Below are 21,495 nucleotides of genomic sequence, written 5' to 3' on the forward strand. Positions count from 1 at the left end.
GTAAAATATCACATACTTTACAAATATTGTCTTGTTAATATTAACAACAATCCTACAAAGATGGTAGCATTGTATCTATTTGATAAAGAAAATGAAATTCAAAAAAGGTAAATAACCAGGCCAAGATAGCATAGCTAATAAGTGGCAGTGCCAAAAATCAATGCAGTTCTATTAGACTCCCATGGCAATGTTCTTTCCAATATTCCTTCTAGTGATCAGGTTCTCCATGGTTTTAAACACTGCATCTATCTTAAGCAAAACTCTATTTTCCCTTAATAAAAATATACAGGCTAACGAACTAGTCAAGTTTAATTGCTTTTGGCTACTACTGCATTACAATAATTTGAGCATACCAGTTATTACATGCTAATCAGAAATTCTTGCTGCCAGTTATATGCCCTTAATAAACAAAAACAAAATTACATAATATATATTTTAAACAGATCCACAGAACAATAATAAAAGAGATACTTGGTAGAAAAAAGGTTGTGAACTTCTCTCTTGGGTAATGTAGTACTCCAAAATGCTAGGTAGGATATGACTATATTTAAACATTGCGAGAGTGATGAGTTTTTCTCAATTTTTCAATATATCTGACAACATCAACATACCTCTTGACTTTCCTATTTAAAACAAAACAGAAAACACATTAGAATATTAAAATTGCTGGTTATATTCTGTAAAATTCCTAAAACACAAACCATAACAAAATTATCCAACCTAATGCTTTAGTTTTCGTAAGTTTGAAGAAAAAATGTTTAGCATCATCATTTATGTGTATGTGTATATACATGTATGATTTAGCTTTGCATTCATTTATAGATTATAGAAGTCAATTTTCTAAATGTTATTATAGTTGTTTACAAACTTATTCTATCACTTTTGGCACTCAACTAAGACTAAAGCCATGTAAAAGTCATCTTTGTACTAGCCACCATGTCTTGAATAATGACACTATTCGCATAAATCAATCATTGCAATGCTATGTTAAACTGTATTACACAAGGAATGCCATCTCATGATTTTAAAAGAAGCATCAAATTAGCTTTTTAAAAACATGGGCATTACTAAAATATTTAAACATGCAACTAAAATAACTACAGGAGTAAAAATTTATACATACTTCATTTTTCCTTGATTGTATTGAATCATTTTCTCTACAAGATGGAGAGTCACTTAATAATCTATATGGAAGGGGGGAGAAAATAAATTATTTTACATTTCATCTTAATCCATGTGCTATTTTATTCAAGTTATTCTCAGACTTAAATGTCAAACACAGATTTCTCTCTTTTCACTTCAACACATTATTTATAAATGAAGCCATATTTTTCCCTCAAGACATCTGTATCATTTCCAATAATTTAAAATACTAGGGCCAGGCGTTGTGGCTCACACCTGTAATCCCAGCACTTTGGGAGGTCAAGGCGGGCAGATCACCTGAGGTCAGGAGTTCGAGACCAGTGTGACAAACATGGTGAAACTTTATCTCTACTAAAAAAAAAAATAAAACAATAAAAAAAAATACAAAAATTAGCCAGGCATGGTGGCGGACAGCTGTAGTACCAGCTACTCGGGAGGCTGAGGCATGATAATCACTGGAATCCGGGAGGTGGAGGTTGCAATAAGCCAAGATCGCACTACTGCACTCCAGCCTGGGCGACGAAGTGAGACTCCATCTCACTCACTCACTCAATCAATCAAACGCTAAACTTTTCTTGCCTTTCCCTCTTACGGGATAACTAGTCTTTAATTTTGTTTGCACCAGACTCACTAAATGCAACTATACTTCCCGCCTCTTCATCTTACTATCTCACTTTTCTTTCTTGTTTCAATCTGTCACCCAGGCTGGAATACAGTGGTACAATAATAGCCCCCTGCAGCCTCGAACTCCTAGGCTCAAGTAATCCTCCTGCCTCAGCATCCCAAGTAGCTAGGAGTACAGGCGCATGCCACTACACCTGGCTAATTTTTAAATTTTTTGCGGAGAAAGAGTCTTGCTGTATTGCCCAGGCTGGTCTTGAACTCCTGGCCTCAAGTGATCCGCTCACCTCAGCCTCCCAAAGTGCTGGGATTACAGGCATGAGCCGCCTGTAATAGTTACAGTTTCTATAACTATTTAATTCTTCTACACCATCTTCTTGAAAAAGACCTCTCTCCTTTTTAAGGATAACATGTCTTTATCTCCAGGTCTTAAATATATAAATCATCACTTCTATTTTACTATCAATTTCTCTCAACTGGGTTCTTCCCTACTGCCTACACCATGCTTGTGTTTTTCCTGGCACTGATACCCTCATTTTGGTCAGCATGACAATAGTTTTTAGGGTGACCAACTCATCCTGGTTTGCCTGGATTTTTCCTGGTTTTGGCATGAAAGTGCCATGCCACATCCTAGGAAAACTCTCAGTCCTGGGCAAATTGCAATGGTTGATTATTCTGATCATCACATACTACACACACGGATATACTACAAGTTTGTCAAAAATATGTTTCTCAAATATTCAGTGGCTTCCCAATGCCAGGTGGTCAAAAGCCCCTTAGCTGAGCACACAACAATCATCTGCTGATTATTCTTCCCCAAAACTCATTCTTTTTTTTTTTTTTTTTTTTTTTTTTTTTGAGACGGAGTCTCGCTCTGTCACCCAGGCTGGAGTGCAATGGCGCAATCTCGGCTCACTGCAAGCTCCGCCTCCCAGGCTCCCGCCAGTCTCCTGCCTGCGCCTCCCGAGTAGCTGGGACTACAGGCATGCACCACCATGCCCGGCTAATTTTTTTGTATTTTTAGTAGAGACAGGGTTTCACCATGTTAGCCAGGATGGTCTCGAGCTCCTGACCTCGTGATCCGCCCGCCTCGGCCTCCCAAAGTGCTGGGATTACAGGCTTAAGCCACCACGCCTGGCCTTTTTTTTTTTTTAAAGACATGGTCTCACTCTGTCGCCCAGGCTGGAACAGCTCATTCCAACCTTGAACTCCTGGGCTCAAGTGATCCTCTCATCTCAGCCTCGAAGTATCTGGGATTATAGGCACGAACCACCATGTCTGGCTTTCTCTTTTCTTTTGTTGAGATGGAGTTTCACTCTTGTTGCCGAGGCTGGCGTGCAATGGCACAATCTCAGCTCAACCACAACCTCCACCTCCTGGGTTCAAGCGATTCTCCTGCCTCAACCTCCAGAGTAGCTGAGATTACAGGCATGTGCCACCATGCCCAGCTAAGTTTGTATTTTTTAGTAGAGACAGGGTTTCTCCATGTTGGTCAGGCTGGTCTCAAACTCCTGACCTCATGTGATCTGCCTGCCTCAGCCTCCAAAGTGCTGGGATTACAGGCATGAGCCACCATACCCAAGTGTTTTTATTTCTTTTTTAAAGACAGGGTTCCACTTTGTTGCCTAGGCTGGTCTAGAACTCCTAGGCTCAACTATCCTCCCACCTCAGCCTCCCAAAGTGCTAGGATTACATGTGTGAATCACCACACCCAGCCTCAACATATTTTCTAATCTTACATCCAATACTCACTCCAGTTAACCAATATTTATTGAATGACCTTGTGTCAGACTCTCTGCTAGATGCAGAGACTACAGGCAAGAAAACCACGTAGTCTCATCGAGTCCTCTAAACAGTCATGATATAGTAGCCCCTGCTCTATGTTTGAGTGCTACCGGACTCAATGTGAGTGCTCTGTTCCCAATGTGTGCTCACATTCCCAACATTTGCTTCCACTATTCAACACCTCACAACTGTCCCCTAATCTCCCCATATTTCAGCCACTCAAAACTTCTTCTTGTTAGACTTGGCTAAAATGCTGCCTCTTCCCAGAGATCTGACCTGACTTCTCCCTACTCCCAACCAAAAGAGATGATTTCTGTTTTTCTTCTGAACCATCCCAGATTCTCTTAGCATCTTTCTTAAGGCAACTGTCACATTTTACCCTTCTTTATGACTATATAATTCTCTTATATCCTTCATGAGATGACAAGCTTCTTCAAAAATAGGTATCTGCTTTTACTCTATATCCCCAAAAGAATGTAAAATGGTGTCTTGCAATAACTTATAAATGAATAACATATAACATTCAGAAATAATAAAATAAAATTAAGAATTCTTCTGATGATAGTTCTTTTGGAAAAAACAAATTAGCACTTTATCTTCTGTAATTCAGTCTCAAAATAAGACATCTTATAGCGAGATTCTAAAAACAGTAAATATTAATAAATAATAAACTACATACAAATTTTCTCTATAGTAGGTAAATCCTATGAAAGGCAGCTGATTTCCAACAAAAGCTTTAGGAATTGGGAAGGTTTCTACATCTCCTTTGTCATCTTCAATGTCATCGAAATTGCTGCTGTCTATGTCACTGCTGAGTTCAGGTACTACAGGAGCTGCCGCTATTAAAAGAAAAGAAATAAATTATTTCATTCACAATCAAAATATATAAACCATCCTATTTTATTATGATATATTATTTATTATTTAATAACACTATAAATTTATAGCAGTGCATTTTCCATTTTGTCGATTCACAGAATTAAAATTTTGTAATTTAATGCTATATTAGATCAGTTTTAAATACAGATTAATCCATTAAACAAGGAAAGCAACATATTATTCTAGTTGTTAAAAATTACAAGCAGCAATAATTTGCACAGAATTTAGAGATCTCAATTTTCTACGTTCTCAAAACAGAAATATTTCTTACCCTTAAAATGAATCAATGTCATATATACATAGTAAAAATAAGATACTATGCTTACCACAATATTTAACAGAGTATGGTCTCCATAAATAATTGTTGATTTGTCAAATCAAACACATTTAAATTAAAGGATTATATTCCCTTGATTCTGAAAATTATTGAGATCTACAAAGCTTAACTTAGCAAATTAAGGAATGTGTAATGTTTATTATAAAAGTGTTGAGAAATATTGCTAACAGTTTGCAAAGATATTGAGGAATATTGTTATAAATACTGCCACAGAACAAATTTGAAATGAAATTTCTCAATTTGAAAATGAGTTAGCATTAAGTGTTATCAAACATGCTTGTTATTTCAAAAAAGGAATCAAATTATGAGTTTCAGAATGTGATGGAATGAAAATATTTAGGTTTATTGACTTACTTTCTCTTATGTTATCCCAATGCCACTGATCATTCTTAAAGAAAGGATGTTGTCTGATTTCTTCTACCCCATTTCTCCCAAGTCGTACCTCCCTAAATAATGCAGTTAAAGATTGTATTATTTAAAAATTGTAAAATAAAAAGATTACCTCTACGTCAATAGTTTAACCAAAATAAAGATCTCAAGTAAATTCGAGATGTTTGTATTAAAAGCTTCAGCTTAAATGTTTCTCAAAAATAAGCAATCCCATGTTACAGTATGTGATCTCTTTAGATAGATTTAAAAAACTGTAATGCATAATAAATGTCGTGAAAAATAAAATGTTTCTGTCTATAGTTTGCATCAAACGAAAGCACATAAGACTATCAAGTAAAAAAATTCACCTACATGTGCCACGACTGAATGACAATAACTTCAGGATATAAAGAGACATAGGTCTAACTTCTGGCAGAGAAGAGTTATTCAAAACTTCTCTAATAGAAATATTATTTTCAAAATCTCTCCCTTTCCTAAAAAGAATTCATATGTTTGAAGCTATCCACATTTATTCTGGTAAATTACATCTCTACATGTATATTAAAGTTATCATTCTGCACATATGAAAAGTGTTACAAAGAATTTCATTCTTTGAACTTCTGAGTCTTCAATGAAGAGTGTATGGAAATAGCATCTGTGTTATACAAGGCCCTGGAGCTATGTTTATCATAAATAGGAAAACTGTAGACCTTAAGGGGAAGTGCTCCTAGCCATATTTATGGCATTAACTTATTTTCAAAATATCAGTTTTCCACCTATAATCATTCCTTAGATTGCATACCCCTGCCCCATAACTACTAATTTAAATATTTCATAACACTCCTTTTATAAACATAAAACAGGTGCACCCTGTTGTACAATTTATCATCCAGCACAAATTATGACCATCCCTACCAATCCTGCTCAGTGCCCACATCAAACATACAGGCTGTGTTCTTCTTCCACCCTATCCTCTAGAAAGAGGCATCTCTCCTTCTTTTCAAAGATAACATCTCCTCATCTCCAGGTCTTAATATATAAATTGTCATTTCCATTTTACTTTATGAGCACCGACCACTCATCAACCATGTAATTAACAGGTATTAAAGTTTTATTCTACAAATGATTGACAAATAAAAATAATTATCCTCTTTGATGAAAAAAAGAAAAAACATTTTATAATGTTCAGTTTGACGAGAGGAAAACAATTTTGTTAATGGAAATACATATTGATGTAACTCATCTGGGGATCAATTTTGTAACATCACTTAATTTTAAAATGTGTATCCCAGAATTCCACCTTTAAGATTTTATCCTATAAAAAGTATACAGAGATGAATGTGTGAGGATAGTCACTGCAGTCATGCTTGTAACAAATTAATAAACAACAAGATGTGCCGAGGAATCTTAGCATATTAGAGCTAGAAATGCCCTTAGTTATGTAATTTGAGCCCACTGTTTTATGGATGAGTAAAATTATTTCCCAAAAAAGTAAAAATAATTTCCCCAAGATCACAAAGCTGATGTGTAAGTTTGAACAAGGGTGTGAGCACCCTCTTCTATATGTTGGTCCTTTGATGGGATGACTCCCATCACAAATATAAAATGGGACATTAGAAAAAAATGGAATGGAGTGAACAAGGAAGACAAATCAAAGAGTTTTCTAGCTTCTCTTTTTGGGGCAGGTTTTCTCACCTTTGTTCATCATTTTGTTTTTAAAAGTATAGAATTTCCAGGATAGTCTTGCTCATATTCAAATGTAAATTAAAAAGGGTTGGGAAGGAAGCACTCCCAAGTCTAACACAAATAGTTTTTAAGATTATAACCTGCTGAGTATTTATCTACACAAAATACTCTCAAAAGTTATATAAGAGTAATACGGATTAACCAGCTTGGAGGATAAAATGTGAACAATACAAAAGTTTTATTTCTTTCAAATCCATTGTTTTACCAAGTTCTATTTTTTCCTTTTTAGACATGAGGGTTAAGGTTAGAGTTTGATTACAACTGGGCTGTACACACATAACAAGGAGGTAGCCCAACACCAAGCTTAGCAGAAGGAAAAGGCTAACCCAGAATTAGATGCTACTTGGGTAATGAGAGGCAGACTGATTTCATATGTTAATAAGCTAGGTATGCTTTTATTTCTACAAATTTAACATAAAAGGGCTTCTCTACAAACAAATTCAATGTACATTACCTATCTGTTAAGAAAGCACAGATGAGATTCTTTGCATGTTTGGAAATTTCTGCATCTTCAGGGAAACACAGTGAATTCTTATGATCCATAATTTTGCTATATGTTCCTACAAGTGAATCCGCATAAAATGGAGTATCCCCTAAATTTCAAGAAAGAAGATACTGAGTGTAACAGAGAATGCAAAGGAAACACTTTTCACCTAATATTTAAGTATGTTAAGTTGAAATTTGTCACATGCAGTGAAGAACAAATATTCTATGGGCACAGAGTCCCAGTCAAAACAACAGACATATTGTTATATTCTAAAACAAAGAATGTATTTAAATTGTAACACCACCAATGACCTCTCATCCCTTAAAAGCAAAATAAAATCAATGATAACTCCAGAATGTGCTGAGATTTTTTTTTAACGTAAGAAAGGAAATGTTTTACTGAATAGTGCAAGAGAAAGATTTCCTGTATGGGGTCAGATCAGTCAGAGTCCTTTAATGCTTGGGCTGGATCAGCATTTTGAAATCACTCTGTAGAGCTACGCTATACACCACAGTTGCCACTAGCTACAGGTGGCAATTTAAAGTTAAAATGAATTACATAAAATGAAAAACACAATTCCCTAGTTATACTAGCCACATTTTAAGTCATGATGTAACCAATGGTTACCACACCGGACAGCACAGATTTAAATCATTTACATCATGATAGGCCAGACAGGGCTGCTCCAAGAGTTAAACCAGCTCTATTATTTTACATAAGAGGAAGTCAGGCCCAAAGAGACAGACTGTGACTAGCTTAAAATGACATGTAGCTAGAGTTGAAAGAGGGCAGAAATGGTCTCCCCATGCAGTGTTCTTACTAATGACTGTGATAGATGCACTGAAGCAAGTATAAAGATAGAAAATGTTGAAGGCACCATTCTGGCCAGTACTGAGCTAAAGCCACAAGTGTTACAGGCTCTGCGAGTACACCTACACTACAAGGAACTTTAATGAAAACCTGACTTTCCTAAATCAGCCAATCCAAAACTTCAAAAAATGTCTTCAGGTAGTTATTTTTTGTTTGTGTTCAAAGAAAGGTAGAGGGCAGCTTTGAATTCAATATTTTATTTTTTATTTTTTTAATTTATTTTTAAACTTTTACTTTATTTTTTAATTTTATGTTAAAAATTTTGTATTTATTTTAATTCTACTCTTTTATTATTACTTTTTTAGACACAGTATCTCATATGTTGCCCAGGCTGGCCTTGAACTCCTGGGGTCAAGTAATCCTCCTGCCTCACTCAGGCTCCTGAAGAGCTGAGCTAGCACCACTCAGCCTTGCAATCGGGAGAATTTAAATGGCCTCTTCATCGAATAAGCCAAATTACTTACTCTAAAGTACCTTATTTTGTAAATCCCTAAGAAAGCGTGTCTAGGCCAAAAAGAGAATATATTCTATTTTCAAAAGATTACAAGACACAACCTAGGCCAGAGGTGGGAGAATAGACAGCTACATGGGACCATATAATGTATACAAAGAGACTCACTTTGAAAGGCCCAAAATAGAGTAGGTCATACTATGACATGAAACGAAGCATAACAAGATCAATGCTACATACACAAGACAGTCATCAAGAGAAAGCAATTTATGCCACAAAAAAGTTCAACAGTAATTATTTAAACTTGAAATTTATCAAAAATTTCTGATTTTTTAGCAATAACCATAGTCTTTTATCATACAGGCTTTACACTACCATTTCTTTTAGGCTCACCTTTTAGAAAACATATTCTCTAATTCTAAAAAGTATATTTTAACTCTAATTAATTCCATGTTATGTTACTAGCCTTGACATACTTGCCTTGGAAAGTGGATTTAACTACATTTTCAACCCTCATCCCCATGCCACGTCACTGGCTTCCTTAGCCCAAAGGTATTAATATTTTTATGACCGGAGTACTTAGAAATGGGAAACCTTAGGAATGAAATCTATGGCCGGGCGCGGTGGCTCACACCTGTAATCCCAGCACTTTGGGAGGCCGAGGCGGGCAGATCACAAGGTCAGGAGATCGAGACCACGGTGAAACCACGTCTCTACTAAAAATACAAAAAATTAGCCGGGCGCGGTGGCGGGCGCCTGTAGTCCCAGCTACTCAGGAGGCTGAGGCAGGAGAATGGCGTAAACCCAGGAGGCGGAGCTTGCAGTGAGCCGAGATCGCGCCACTGCACTCCAGCCTGGGCGACAGAGCGAGACTCCGTCTCAAAAAACAAAACAAAACAAAACAAAACAAAACAAAACAAAAAAAAGGAATGAAATCTATGATGTAAAGAAAGTTTTGAAATACTTCAGCCTTTCAAATTTTGATTTGGTCATAAAAAAGAAGAAATAACTAAATTTGTCTCTGAGTTTTCTAAAACTGCAATGTTATTATAAAATATATTTATCTTGATAATCAAATGGTAAACATTATATTTATAATTTATTTCACGAGAATTACAAACAAAATATATATGCAAGTAGTAAATGGAAGGAATACAGTTGTTTACGAAATCAATTATGTAATCACATAAACTAAAGAGATTTTTACTTTACTATTATTGGGACAAATATTAAGTCTTATACTGAAACACTATAACAAATATGATTGATCAAGAAAATCTTAGAGGGCTAGGCGTGGAGGTTCATGCCTAAAATCTCAGCACTTTGGGAGGTTGAGGTGGGAGGAACACTTGAGGTCAGGAGTTTGAAACTAGCCTGGGCAACATGATAAGACCACTCTCTACAAAAAATGAAAAAAATCAGTGGGTTTAGTGGCATGTGCCTGTAATCCTAGCTACTCGGGAGGCAAAACGGGATGATCACTTGAGCCTAGGAGGTCAAGGTTGTAGTGAGCTGTGTTCATGCCACTGCATTCCAGCCTGGGCAACAGAGCGAGATCCTGCCTCAGAAAAAAAAGAAAAAAAAAAAAGAAGGAAAATCTTAGAATGAAGGCCCACTGAAGCTGTAAACTTGCTTCTTGCTCTAATATTTTAATAATTCAAAAATGTCTACTGGAGAAATATTTCCTGGTGATATATTTTTAATTCTTTTTACATTCTACTTATTCCATTTAATCACCATGCCAGCATCAGGCTTGTTATTAATTTTCCAATTAACAGTCTGCCCTATCAGATACTACTAATTCAAAGTTTCCAGAAATCCAATTCTTCCCTACGACAAAGGCAATTAATTTCCTTATATTCTCAAATTCTTGACTGAAATAAAGTATTATAAGAAGTGTTTTGAAAAAAGTTAAAATATTTACTTACCCACTAGCATCTCAAAAAGGAAAACACCTACAGACCACCAATCACATTCTCGCCCATAGTAACCATCACCCCCTTGTGATTTCAGAACCTCAGGTGATATATAATCAGGTGTTCCAACTGCTGTATCACAATGTACCATGCCTGTCTGCATAAACAGGAGAGATAAAGAAAAAACAGATCAGTGTAAAAACACACACTTATAAATGCAATGAATCCATTTATTACTAGATATACAGTGATTACATATTGCTACCAACAGAACTTCTCTGCTGACATGACTTTGGGATACAGAGAATAAATACATTGGAAAATGCATTAAAATGCCTCAATTATGGGAGATAGGAATAAACTGTGAACTCTAAAATACAGGAGGCTTCCTCAACAAAAGAAGAAAAAGGTGGTAAAATGGAGATTCCAGGCAAATCAACAACTTTTCTTTTTCTTATTTTTTACACTATAAAGTAGTTGTAAAGTTAGTACAAAATGTGGTCTTAAGGACGCTGACCTAGAAAAAAGAATCATTAGAGTAAGGAAGCTTTCATATTTCCAGAATAAACTGAAACAATTAAGATAACAAAGGGCCCCAGTTTGGAGGCTGAATAAAGAATTGGCTTTTATATTACCAAGAAAAAAAACAAAGAAATAGATCAAATGTTTAAATTAGAAGATCTTAGAAGTGTGAAAGCTATACTTCCAGGCTATATATTTAGAAATATGTAGCTGTGGCATCAATATATTTGGCAAGATGATTTTTAAAAACCACTTATCTGTGTTTAGTTTCAATAGGTAATAAAATAATCCCTCCCTGATGTCTTTTTGACAAGTACAATAACCATTATAGGGGTGGGTGTGTCTGCATGCTGCAAAATTAAATGACTAGAGAAGTATAGTGCTAAATGGTGTTTCTTTACCTCTAGCTCTGTCCAACTTGCAATGATTTGAGAGATTAAGTGCCCTTTATTTCCTTGACCTGCCCAGTAAAGAGTGTGTTGCCCACATTCCTCATAAGGAAGCTATACAAACTACCTAATACTGAGTATTATGGCTACCTTGAGAAAAGGAGGTTGAACACATTTTGTAAACCTAATTCATGTAACTTTATATAAAACATGTTATAGAAAAAAATCTTTTCATTCATTCTCAAATTGACAGAACTAACTCAATGGCTTTATTTTCCCACATATATAGCAAATAGAGAATAAAAGCTATTTTAGTTTGAATAGAAATTTAAAAATAAATTTTATGGAAATAATTGAGCAAACCATGGAAGTAACACTGTGTGTGGATTACTACGAAGGACAAATGATGAACAAGACAGTGCCTGACTTCAAAAGGCAGGGTATACAATTAATTTTTATCATGGACTGTCCTATAGTCTAGACTTCTGTTGGGGGAAAAAATTAACAGAGGCTTATTAGGTTAAACAAAATTTCCTGATTTCACATACATCCACAGAAATCAGGTTTTAAAAACATATGAGACTTAGCTACTAAAACCAACTCACTGGAGACACACACACACACAAACACAAACACACACATGCAACCAAAGGAAAAATTACTTAGCATTCAAAGGTTCAGAGGAAGGAGAAGAAAGGGCAAGATAAGAAAGAATTGGCATAAAGTTAGGCTGTAAAGGATGGATAAGTTAGGGTTTAAAAGAGACAGGGTGGTATGACAGGATAGATAGAAAAAAAGAGCATAAAGAAACAGGAACAACCTAGTATAAACATGTTTAAGAAATGCAGTGAAATTCAAAACAACTAAACATAAAGTTCCACACAATGAATACTGGAAGGATAAGCTGCCTATCAGTGTAAATAACCACTTGCAGAATAAATACTTGGGTAGGACTAAAGATTTTTTTTGGTTATAAACTATTATATTCTATATAGTAATAGTAATTACTAATAGTAAACTATATTCACATACTAAACTATGTGAATAACACTCTGCTTTTGGAAAATTAATGTTCTAACTATGATTTCTGGCTAGCATACTGAAGTTTTTAAAACAAACATTTGAAAATGATATTTAAAAGTATTTTAAAAGTGTGTTATGTGGAAGCTCTCAAATTATATGAATATGAAATCTACATTTATAACAAGTCTCTAACCCTGTTTAAATGAACTGTGAGAAGGATAAGTAAAAAACTAAAGAGATTGGTTTACCAACAGTGGGTGGGTGGTCAAAGGATGGAAAGAAGGGAGTAATGGGAACAGGGTATGGGAATATGGAGCAAATGACTCTTCTCTGAGCATACATTTTGTATAGCTCTATCTTCTAAAACCAGAGGAAACTTCGTGTCCAAAAAATAAAATAAAATAAACATTAAAACCAATCAGGATGTGGGGGGAACTCTAAATGGAATACAAAAAAATAAGAAATGAACCTGTTTTATAAATAAATAACCTAACCACATTAGAGAAGGCAGAAAGAAACAAACTAAACTAACTCTGGAAAATAACATCTTAACAGGATACTGTAAGACTAATTAAAAACAAAAGTATACAAAAATAATATATTTTGGTTAGCAAATCTTTTTGTCACAGGGGTAAGGACTGGCAATTCTGAAATAATTTTATGTGTATACTAGGGTTGAACTGGTAAGTAAATACATTGCAGATAATGAGAGCCAAGAGTTTTACTGTTCACGAGAGAAATTACAAAAAAGAAAGGAGAGAGACTAGAATAAACCTAGTGGTGCTGGACTTGAATCAGAGTTAGCAGTATGAGCTCCTAACTTTCAATATGCTATATATACAGACATACACAAAATTAAATATAAACGTGTGTACATGTGGTTTATGGTTTAGTACATTTAATATATACAATATATACCCCCTAACTCTGTCACCTGGCAGGGCCTAAAAGTCCAGAAGCAATGAGCACATCTAGCACCCAATTGTTGATTTATAAATACCATTCTTTTTTTTTTTTTTTTTTTTTTTTGAGACGGAGTCTAGCTCTGTCGCCCAGGCTAGAGTGCAGTGGCCGGATCTCAGCTCACTGCAAGCTCCGCCTCCCAGGTTTACGCCATTCTCCTGCCTCAGCCTCCGGAATAGCTGGGACTACAGGCGCCCGCCACCTCGCCCGGCCAGTTTTTTGTATTTTTTAGTACAGATGGGGTTTCACCGTGTTAGCCAGGATGGTCTTGATCTCCTGATCTCGCGATCCGCCCGTCTCGGCCTCCCAAAGTGCTGGGATTACAGGCTTGAGCCACCGCGCCCGGCCATAAATACCATTTTTTAATAAAAAGAATCAGAGCTTCTTGGAGAAGAAGGTGATTCCAGATGTGAGACAGAGAAAATATAAGACAAGTCTTAAACATTGTATAGAGTCAAAAAATAAGAAAATGCTCCAAAAGGGGGACATGTGGAAAGGACAAAGAGGCCAACCTAAGGAGCTTTCACAAGATGGCAAACTTTGGACTGAGTTTCAAAATATGAATAACAAATTTCCAGGCAGATTTTTAGACAGCATATATGTAGGCCAAGAATCATGATATATCATAGTACAGAAAGAACTACATGTAACTCAAGACTTCTAAGCCATAAAGTACTGTCAAATGATAGAGAATAGGGTACAAAAGCAGGTAGGAGATCATATCAGAAGAAATTTCATGTGACAAGCTAAGGAGTTTGAACTTAATTCAGTAGATGACAGAAATCTACTGAAGGGTATTAAGCTGGAGAGCCGGATAATCAAGTATGCATTTTCAAAAGGCGTCTCAAATTATTTTATTTTAAATGTATCAGATTAAATGCATATTTTCTAAACATATTTGATATGTTATCATGGTCAAAAAAATCATAAATCGAGATAACTTACTGAAAACACAAAACTGGTCAATCAGAAATCTTGGAGTTGGTCTAAAAACAACTGAAATGCTTCCTATAAAGGTGGAAAAAAAAACTGTAAATGGAATTTTTAATTAACAGAATCATTGAAAGTTTCTGTTGTGGGAAATTCTTCTCTTTTCAGTAAATTCAGTGTTTTCAGTAAATTCTCTGAATTTATGATTTTTTGTCCATAATACATCAAATACATTTAGCAAATACATATTTAATCTGATACATTTAAAATAATCTGAGAAACCTTTTGAAAATGCATACCTTTTTAAAAAAAAAATTACTTAAAAAAAAAGCTACCAGTTATTTTTTTAAAAAAATATAGCCTCTATTTAGTCAAATGGTATATGCTAGAATATTAATAGATAAAAATCATATCCTAACTTCAAGTAATATTTATTTATTTATTTATTTGAGATGGAGTCTCGCTTTGTCGCCTAGGCTGGAGTGCAGTGGCACGATCTCGGCTGACTGCAACCTCCGCCTCCTGGGTTCAAGCGATACTCCCGCCTCAGTCTCCTGAGTAGCTGGGACTATAGGCCCGCGCCATCACGCCCAGCTAACTTTTGTGTTTTTAGTAGAGACAAGAGTTTCGCCATGTTAGTGAGGCTGGTCTCGAACTCCTGACCTCAGGTGATCCACCCACCTCAGCCTCCCAAAGTGCTGGGATTACAGGCATGAGCCATTGTGCCCAGCCTCTTCAGATAATTTAAAATACTAACATATAATGTAGTCTTAAAAGGTGGTAAATGTTGCTATAAAATGCATGACAGGCAAAGAGTACATCCAACATAGCAGTAGCTCTCAACTATTACTGAGACACATCTACATATACATATCTTACAATGTGACTCTCATTCACATTTAGGTAAGTTTTTTTCCTGAGAGAATAAGGATGATGGCAACTGCATCCAGAAAGCTGTGTAATATACAATTTATCAATGATATAATTTAATGAGATACTATTACTCTTAATTCTGATAGTGACAAATTATTTTAGTCCTTGTAAGTTTATAGTTGTATTTTATTTTTGCTTTTATCCATGGCATAACATTTTATAGGAAGTCAGGATGGCTGAAAAATAATTTGAGCATATATGTCTATATTATAGATAAAGGGTTGGCTAATTTTTCCTGTAAAGGGCCAGACTGTAAATATTTTGGCTTTGTGGACCACACAGGGTCTCTGTCACATATTTTTCTTCTTTTTTTAAACAAACTTTTAAAAATGTAAAAATTATTTTTGGTGTGTAAGCTATATAAAACTAAGTCACACTCCCTTCTGTAAGTGGATGAGAATAAAACTATGGACATTTCCTTTTTTTTTTTTTTGAGACAGGGTCTTGCTCTGTTGCCCAGCCTGGAGGGCACTGGCCTGGCACGATCTCGGCTCACTGCAACCTCCGCCCCCTGGGTTCGAGCAATTCTCATGCCTCAGCCACCCAAGGAGCTGGGATTACAGGCATGCACCATCACGCCTGGCTAATTTTTCTATTTTTAGTAGAAATGGGGGTTCACCTTGTTTGCCAGGCTGGTCTCGAACTCCTGGCCTCAAGCAATCTGCCTACCTTGGCCTCCCCCAAAGTGCTAGGATTACAGGCGTGAGCTACCGCAGCTGGCCAAAAGTATGGACATTTCTAATGGCTTTGGTACAGTAACAATAATCAAACAAAGGCACATGAAGTGTTGAACCTTAAACTTGCAATAACTCTATTCATGTTAAAAACTAATAGAAAATTATAAATTCAATGTACTATAGTTTTTAATAAAAAACTCTTCTGTTCTTAAACATTGTATAATTATCCTTAGTATTGCTTGAGGAATGGAGGTCTGGGGTAAAACAACACTTCTAAAGTTCAGTATTTGTTAAAAAACATCTTTGACTACATCAGAATGAAGGAGTTCTATTCAAACAAAGGAAGGCATAGATGGGTAATACAATGGAAGATGATATCAGCAATATCTATGGAATCACTATCTAGATTATATAAGGAATCCCTGTACATGAACAAGAAACCAATTTAAAAGAGTTAAAAGACATAAACAGGTAATTCACAAATCAGAAATGACTGACAAATATATGAAGAGAGGTTTGTCGTCATTAGTTACAAGATTAACATAACAGGTCAGGCACAGTGCCTCACATCTTTAATCCCAGCACTTTGGGAGGCTGAGGCAGGAGGATCACTTGAGCCCAGGGATTTCAGGCTACAGTGAGCTATGATTACACCACTACACTCCAGTCTGGGCAATAGAGGAGACCCTGTCTACAACAACAACAAAAAAGATTAATGTAATTTTTACAAATCTCATTTTTTTCTTGGCTTAGTTCAGTAAGATGAACGTAATTGTTTAAAGATACTACTATGTATCAATGGAACTGGTAGCCCTTAGAGAACTGAATAATAAGCGTTAGCAAGGATATGGGGAGACAAGATCTCTCATGGACTACTAGTAAGAAGTTACAAACATTCACAGCCATTCTGGAGACTGGGCAATTCTTTTTTTATGTACCCTCTGATATAGCAGTTTCACTTCTATGTTTATACTTAGAGAATCCCTTGTCAGCATATACATGGGACATATATAAAGATGTTCAAGACAGTATTGTTGTTAGCAGGGATTTGGAGGTGACCTAGAAATCAAACATCCAAGGAATAATAAGGTAAATTGATTGACAGATACTACGGAATACTAAGCAGGAGAAAGAAGCAATGAACTAACTGACATTTATCAGGGAGAGATATAAGAACAATGCTGAGTAATAACAGTAAACAAAAAGACATCTACATCAAGATACCGTTTACACCAGCTAAGAACATACATGGACACTACACTAATAATCTGCAAAAACCTATGGTAAACATATACTAGCTATCTATCAGGGAGAGGAAAGATAGAATGAGACAGAAACTGAATGGAGGAAAATATAAAATAAAAGCAAGATGAGGCCTTTGTGTTGACTACTCATGACAATAAACTATGAACAAAGGAGTATAAACTCAACTCTCTGTACCTAAGTTTAAAAACAGTAAACAGTGCTCACTTCGGCAGCACATATACTAAAGTTAGAACGACACAGATAGGATGGCCCCTGCATAAGCATAACATGCAAATTCTTGAAGTAGTCTATATTTTTTAAATTTATTAAAAGTAATAACAATAAATAAAAGTAAAAATAGTAAACAAAATTAGGCCATGTTTTATTTTGCCTTATAAAGAGACAATTTAAGTAATTGCTTACATGCTTATACAATTATTCTGTAGGTACCATATTCTATCCTGTTCCCCATATTCCCCTTCTCTACACCTTTCTCTCCTTAACCACCCTTATCCTCCCTAAAAACATGTGATATGATTTATTTCTCTGTACCCCAGCCCCAAAAGTTTTTGGTTTAATGAAAATCGAAATACATTCATGGAAGTACAGCACAAAAACATGTTATATTATGTATAGCAGATATAAGTTTAGCATTCTATTAGGAAATTATTTCATACTTCATTTTCATTAAAGATAATTTGCACTGTTAATCATTTCACACTATATTATACCAAATACCACAAGAGGGAGCTTTGGGCACAATAAAAAAACTCCACCTATTAAACATTGATTAAGGGTTGCAGAACATAATAACAGACTCTATCAAGAAGACCAAAAACATATAGGGATGTTAAGTTCTAGCTGGGTAGATTAAGATAGACAAAAATGGCCCATAAAGTATAGCACAAATTCTGTCTATGTGAGTAAATCATGGACATCATGACATTAAAGAATGATCAGTCAGGTCAGGATTATCAGAAGGAACCTTAAAGCCAAGGTAAAATCTGAGATGAGCTTAGAAGTTGGAATGCTGATGAAGTTAGAATGATCAATAAAAGTGAATGTCATACAGGTGGCATGAATAAGTTAAGAGGTAGAGAGAAAATTACCTTAACTCAAAATAAACATTTGACTAGGTAACAACCAAGAAATAAGATAGCTTTATAAGCATACCGGAAAGTTATAAAAAACATACAAAAGATGAAATAGTTTGTTGTCAACATATATTAACATTTATAAGTCGACTCCTAGGTCCAACAGGGTAATACAAAGGAAACAGAATCTGATCCCTCTCCATCAAGAATTTCTTACTGCACACTTACAGAGAAAAGGGCAAGATATATACATTTTACAATCAAAATAAATCAATATCATAATTAGCTACAAGGTTAATGCCACTGAACCTATTGATCATAATACGAATTGATCAACAGGCAAAGTATCACAACAGATGATGTTCCCATATTTATTCTGCATGGTTGATGCAGAGGGAGTGAGCAGAAATGCTAACATAAATTTCTTTACTTACTTTTACCTCCTCTTTTAAAGAAAAAAATGCAGAAATAACAATGGTGGTGAAAATACCCATTTACCTTAATTTAGATTTTGTGTCCTCCTTCACCTAGATTATACACATGAACCAGTTTTGATTGGTAGCAAATGCTTGTCAACAGTCTATGAGGAAGACAACTAAGTTAGCTAAGTTTTTATTTCTCTTGATAAGTACTCTACAGCTACATAAATGATTACTAAAGGAAATGTTTTAAGTTGGTTATATCTTGTTTGGGTTGCTATACAGTTATGAAAACTAAATTTACCTTTGTTCAGAACTATGAAGACCTGATTTAAAGCATTTCATTTATTTCTGTCCCTCAAAACACTATCATTTTTAAAAATTTGCTTACTTACTTCATCCATCTTCATACACGTGCCAAAATCTGCTAATTTTAGATGTCCATGTTTATCCAAGAGCATGTTGTCAGGCTTCACATCTCTGTGTATTAAACCCATAGAGTGTATTGCATCCAGAGCAAGAACAACTTCAGCAGTGTAAAATTTGGCCCATTTTTCAGGCACATCATAATTACTCATAAGGTTTACAAGGTCTCCACCAGGCATGTACTCCATTACCATGTACAGATACCTATCATCTTGAAAGGCATAAAAAAGCTGGAAAACAAAAGGAAAAGGAAAAATTTTAAAAAACCCAAACCAAAAACCATAATCAAAACAAAAATTTAAAAAACCATTATTACTATTGAAAAAGGCAAGCTATTTTACAACCAAAACTAAAATTTATGAGATCTTTTATTTTAGACTTGGGCATATGTAATGGAAAAACAGTATCAGACAAAATTTTTATATGGGTACCTTACGCAAGCATAAATGAATATTTCCCCTCATGGAGAACACAATACAAGAGAAACTATTTAAATAGAAACATTTTTAAAAAGAAACAAACAGGAACAAGGAACATTAAAGGCTGCAAGAATGACAGAAGAATTCACTACAGTTTAAAGAAAACAGCTTTCTGAACAAACTACTGCACATAACTCACACAGAAAAGAGCTGAGGAGATGGGAGCAATTTAAAAAAATCTAGAGATACTAGATTCAATGGATACAAGAAGAGGGAATAAGCCCCATATCAATGGAAAGAATGAGTCACTGGTAGCCATATTTGGAAGACCCGTAACTCTTCTCTCCCCTTCCCCATCACCTTGTTCACGATAAACAAGAGACATTCAGTGCACTGAGACTACAGCAGTAGCACTGGGACCAGAGAAAGAAGATACCAGTCCAGGTTGCTACTGGCCCCCAAAAAGACAGAGAAACCACAATGTCTGAAGAAAACCTATCTGTACATTCTACCAAACAGTATGTCACACCTCTCCCAGAAACAAGCAATGCAAACACAAGTCGTCCACAGACAAACAGGGAAAAGATAAAACTAAGAATCAATATTTGAGAAAAATCAACATCATGAAATAGAGAAACAGCAATTTGAGAAACAAAAACAATACTCAAGGAAATGTTTAATAAGACAAACTGAAGACAGCTTTAAAAATGTAAAATCGACCAGGTGCAGTAGCTCGCATCTGGAATCCCAGCACTTTGAGAGGCCAGGGCAAATGGATCACCTGAGGTCAGGAGTTCGAGATCAGCCTGGCCAACATGGTGAAACCCCGTCTCTACTAAAAACTAAAAAAATTAGCCGGGCGTGGTGGCAGGCGCCTATAATCCCGGCAACTTGGGAGGCTGAGGCTGGAGAATTGCTTGAACCCGGGAGGCGGAGGCTGCAGTGAGCCAAGATTACACCATTGCACTCCGACCTGGGCAACAAGAACAAAACTCCATCTCAAAAGAAAACAAAAAATATGTAAAATCAATACCCTCAAAAGGGCAACAGATGTCACATCAATTAAATATTAGGCCAATATGAGGACAAAAATAAGCCCTGAAGTCTAAGAATTCACTATATGACTGATGATAGACGAACAGATTACAGTTAGAAAATTGAAAAAATGAATGGTCTCCGAACACACCGAAGGAGTAAGAGATGAAACACCGAGCAATGTCAGAAAAGCACCAACATCTACCTAAAAGCAGTTCTAGAGAGTATACAGACTAGAACAACAAAGGAATAGTAAACAAAAATTTCTAGAAATGAGTAAAGTTAAAAATCTAAGATCAAGAAAACCTCTAAATGAAACTGAGACTTTATACAGCTAGGGCTAAATTTTCAAAAATTCAAGAGAAAAGTTCTGTTTCCCAAAAATGCCATATATACAAAAACATAAAATCATACTGGCAACAAACCTCTCAGCCAACATACTGAATACAAAAGGCAACACAGCTATATCTTCAGAGTTTTGAGGGAAAATAATTTTGATTCTAGAATATGGCAGACAAGAAAACAAAGGAGATGACAAAATGAAATTTTATAATTGACAGACCATTTTCAAAAAAATTATTCAAGAATATAGTTTGACAAAATGAATAATAGCTGGGCACAGCAGTGGCTCATGCCCATAAGCCCAGCACTTTGGGAGGCCAAGGCAGGCAGATCACCTGAGGTCAGGAGTTCGAGATCAGCCTAGCCAACATGGCAAAACCCCCATCTCCACTAAAATTACAAAAATGAGCCAGGCATGGTGGTGCAAGCCGTCATCCCAGCTAATCGGGAGGCTGAGGTGGGAGAACAGCTGGA

The 21,495-nt window shown here is 35.7% G+C and overlaps 1 protein-coding gene and 1 pseudogene across 1 annotated transcript in view; one reads left to right on the forward strand and one right to left on the reverse strand.

The window, feature by feature from the left end:
• LOC105486481 (Rho associated coiled-coil containing protein kinase 2) overlaps window positions 1–21,495 on the reverse strand; it is a 163,951-nt gene that overhangs the window by 38,445 nt on the left and 104,011 nt on the right. The window contains exons 5-11 of the mRNA XM_071076234.1: window positions 19,195–19,455; window positions 10,617–10,761; window positions 7,335–7,473; window positions 5,120–5,211; window positions 4,229–4,388; window positions 1,124–1,184; window positions 612–623 (exon numbers count right to left, since the gene is read on the reverse strand). Of these exons, the coding sequence (XP_070932335.1) occupies window positions 612–623; window positions 1,124–1,184; window positions 4,229–4,388; window positions 5,120–5,211; window positions 7,335–7,473; window positions 10,617–10,761; window positions 19,195–19,455 (870 nt within the window). The remainder of the gene's footprint in view (window positions 1–611; window positions 624–1,123; window positions 1,185–4,228; window positions 4,389–5,119; window positions 5,212–7,334; window positions 7,474–10,616; window positions 10,762–19,194; window positions 19,456–21,495) is intronic.
• LOC112427518 (U6 spliceosomal RNA) lies at window positions 17,504–17,604 on the forward strand (annotated as a pseudogene).

Source organism: Macaca nemestrina, chromosome 13 (assembly GCF_043159975.1).
Source record: "Macaca nemestrina isolate mMacNem1 chromosome 13, mMacNem.hap1, whole genome shotgun sequence".
Lineage (NCBI taxonomy): Eukaryota > Metazoa > Chordata > Mammalia > Primates > Cercopithecidae > Macaca > Macaca nemestrina.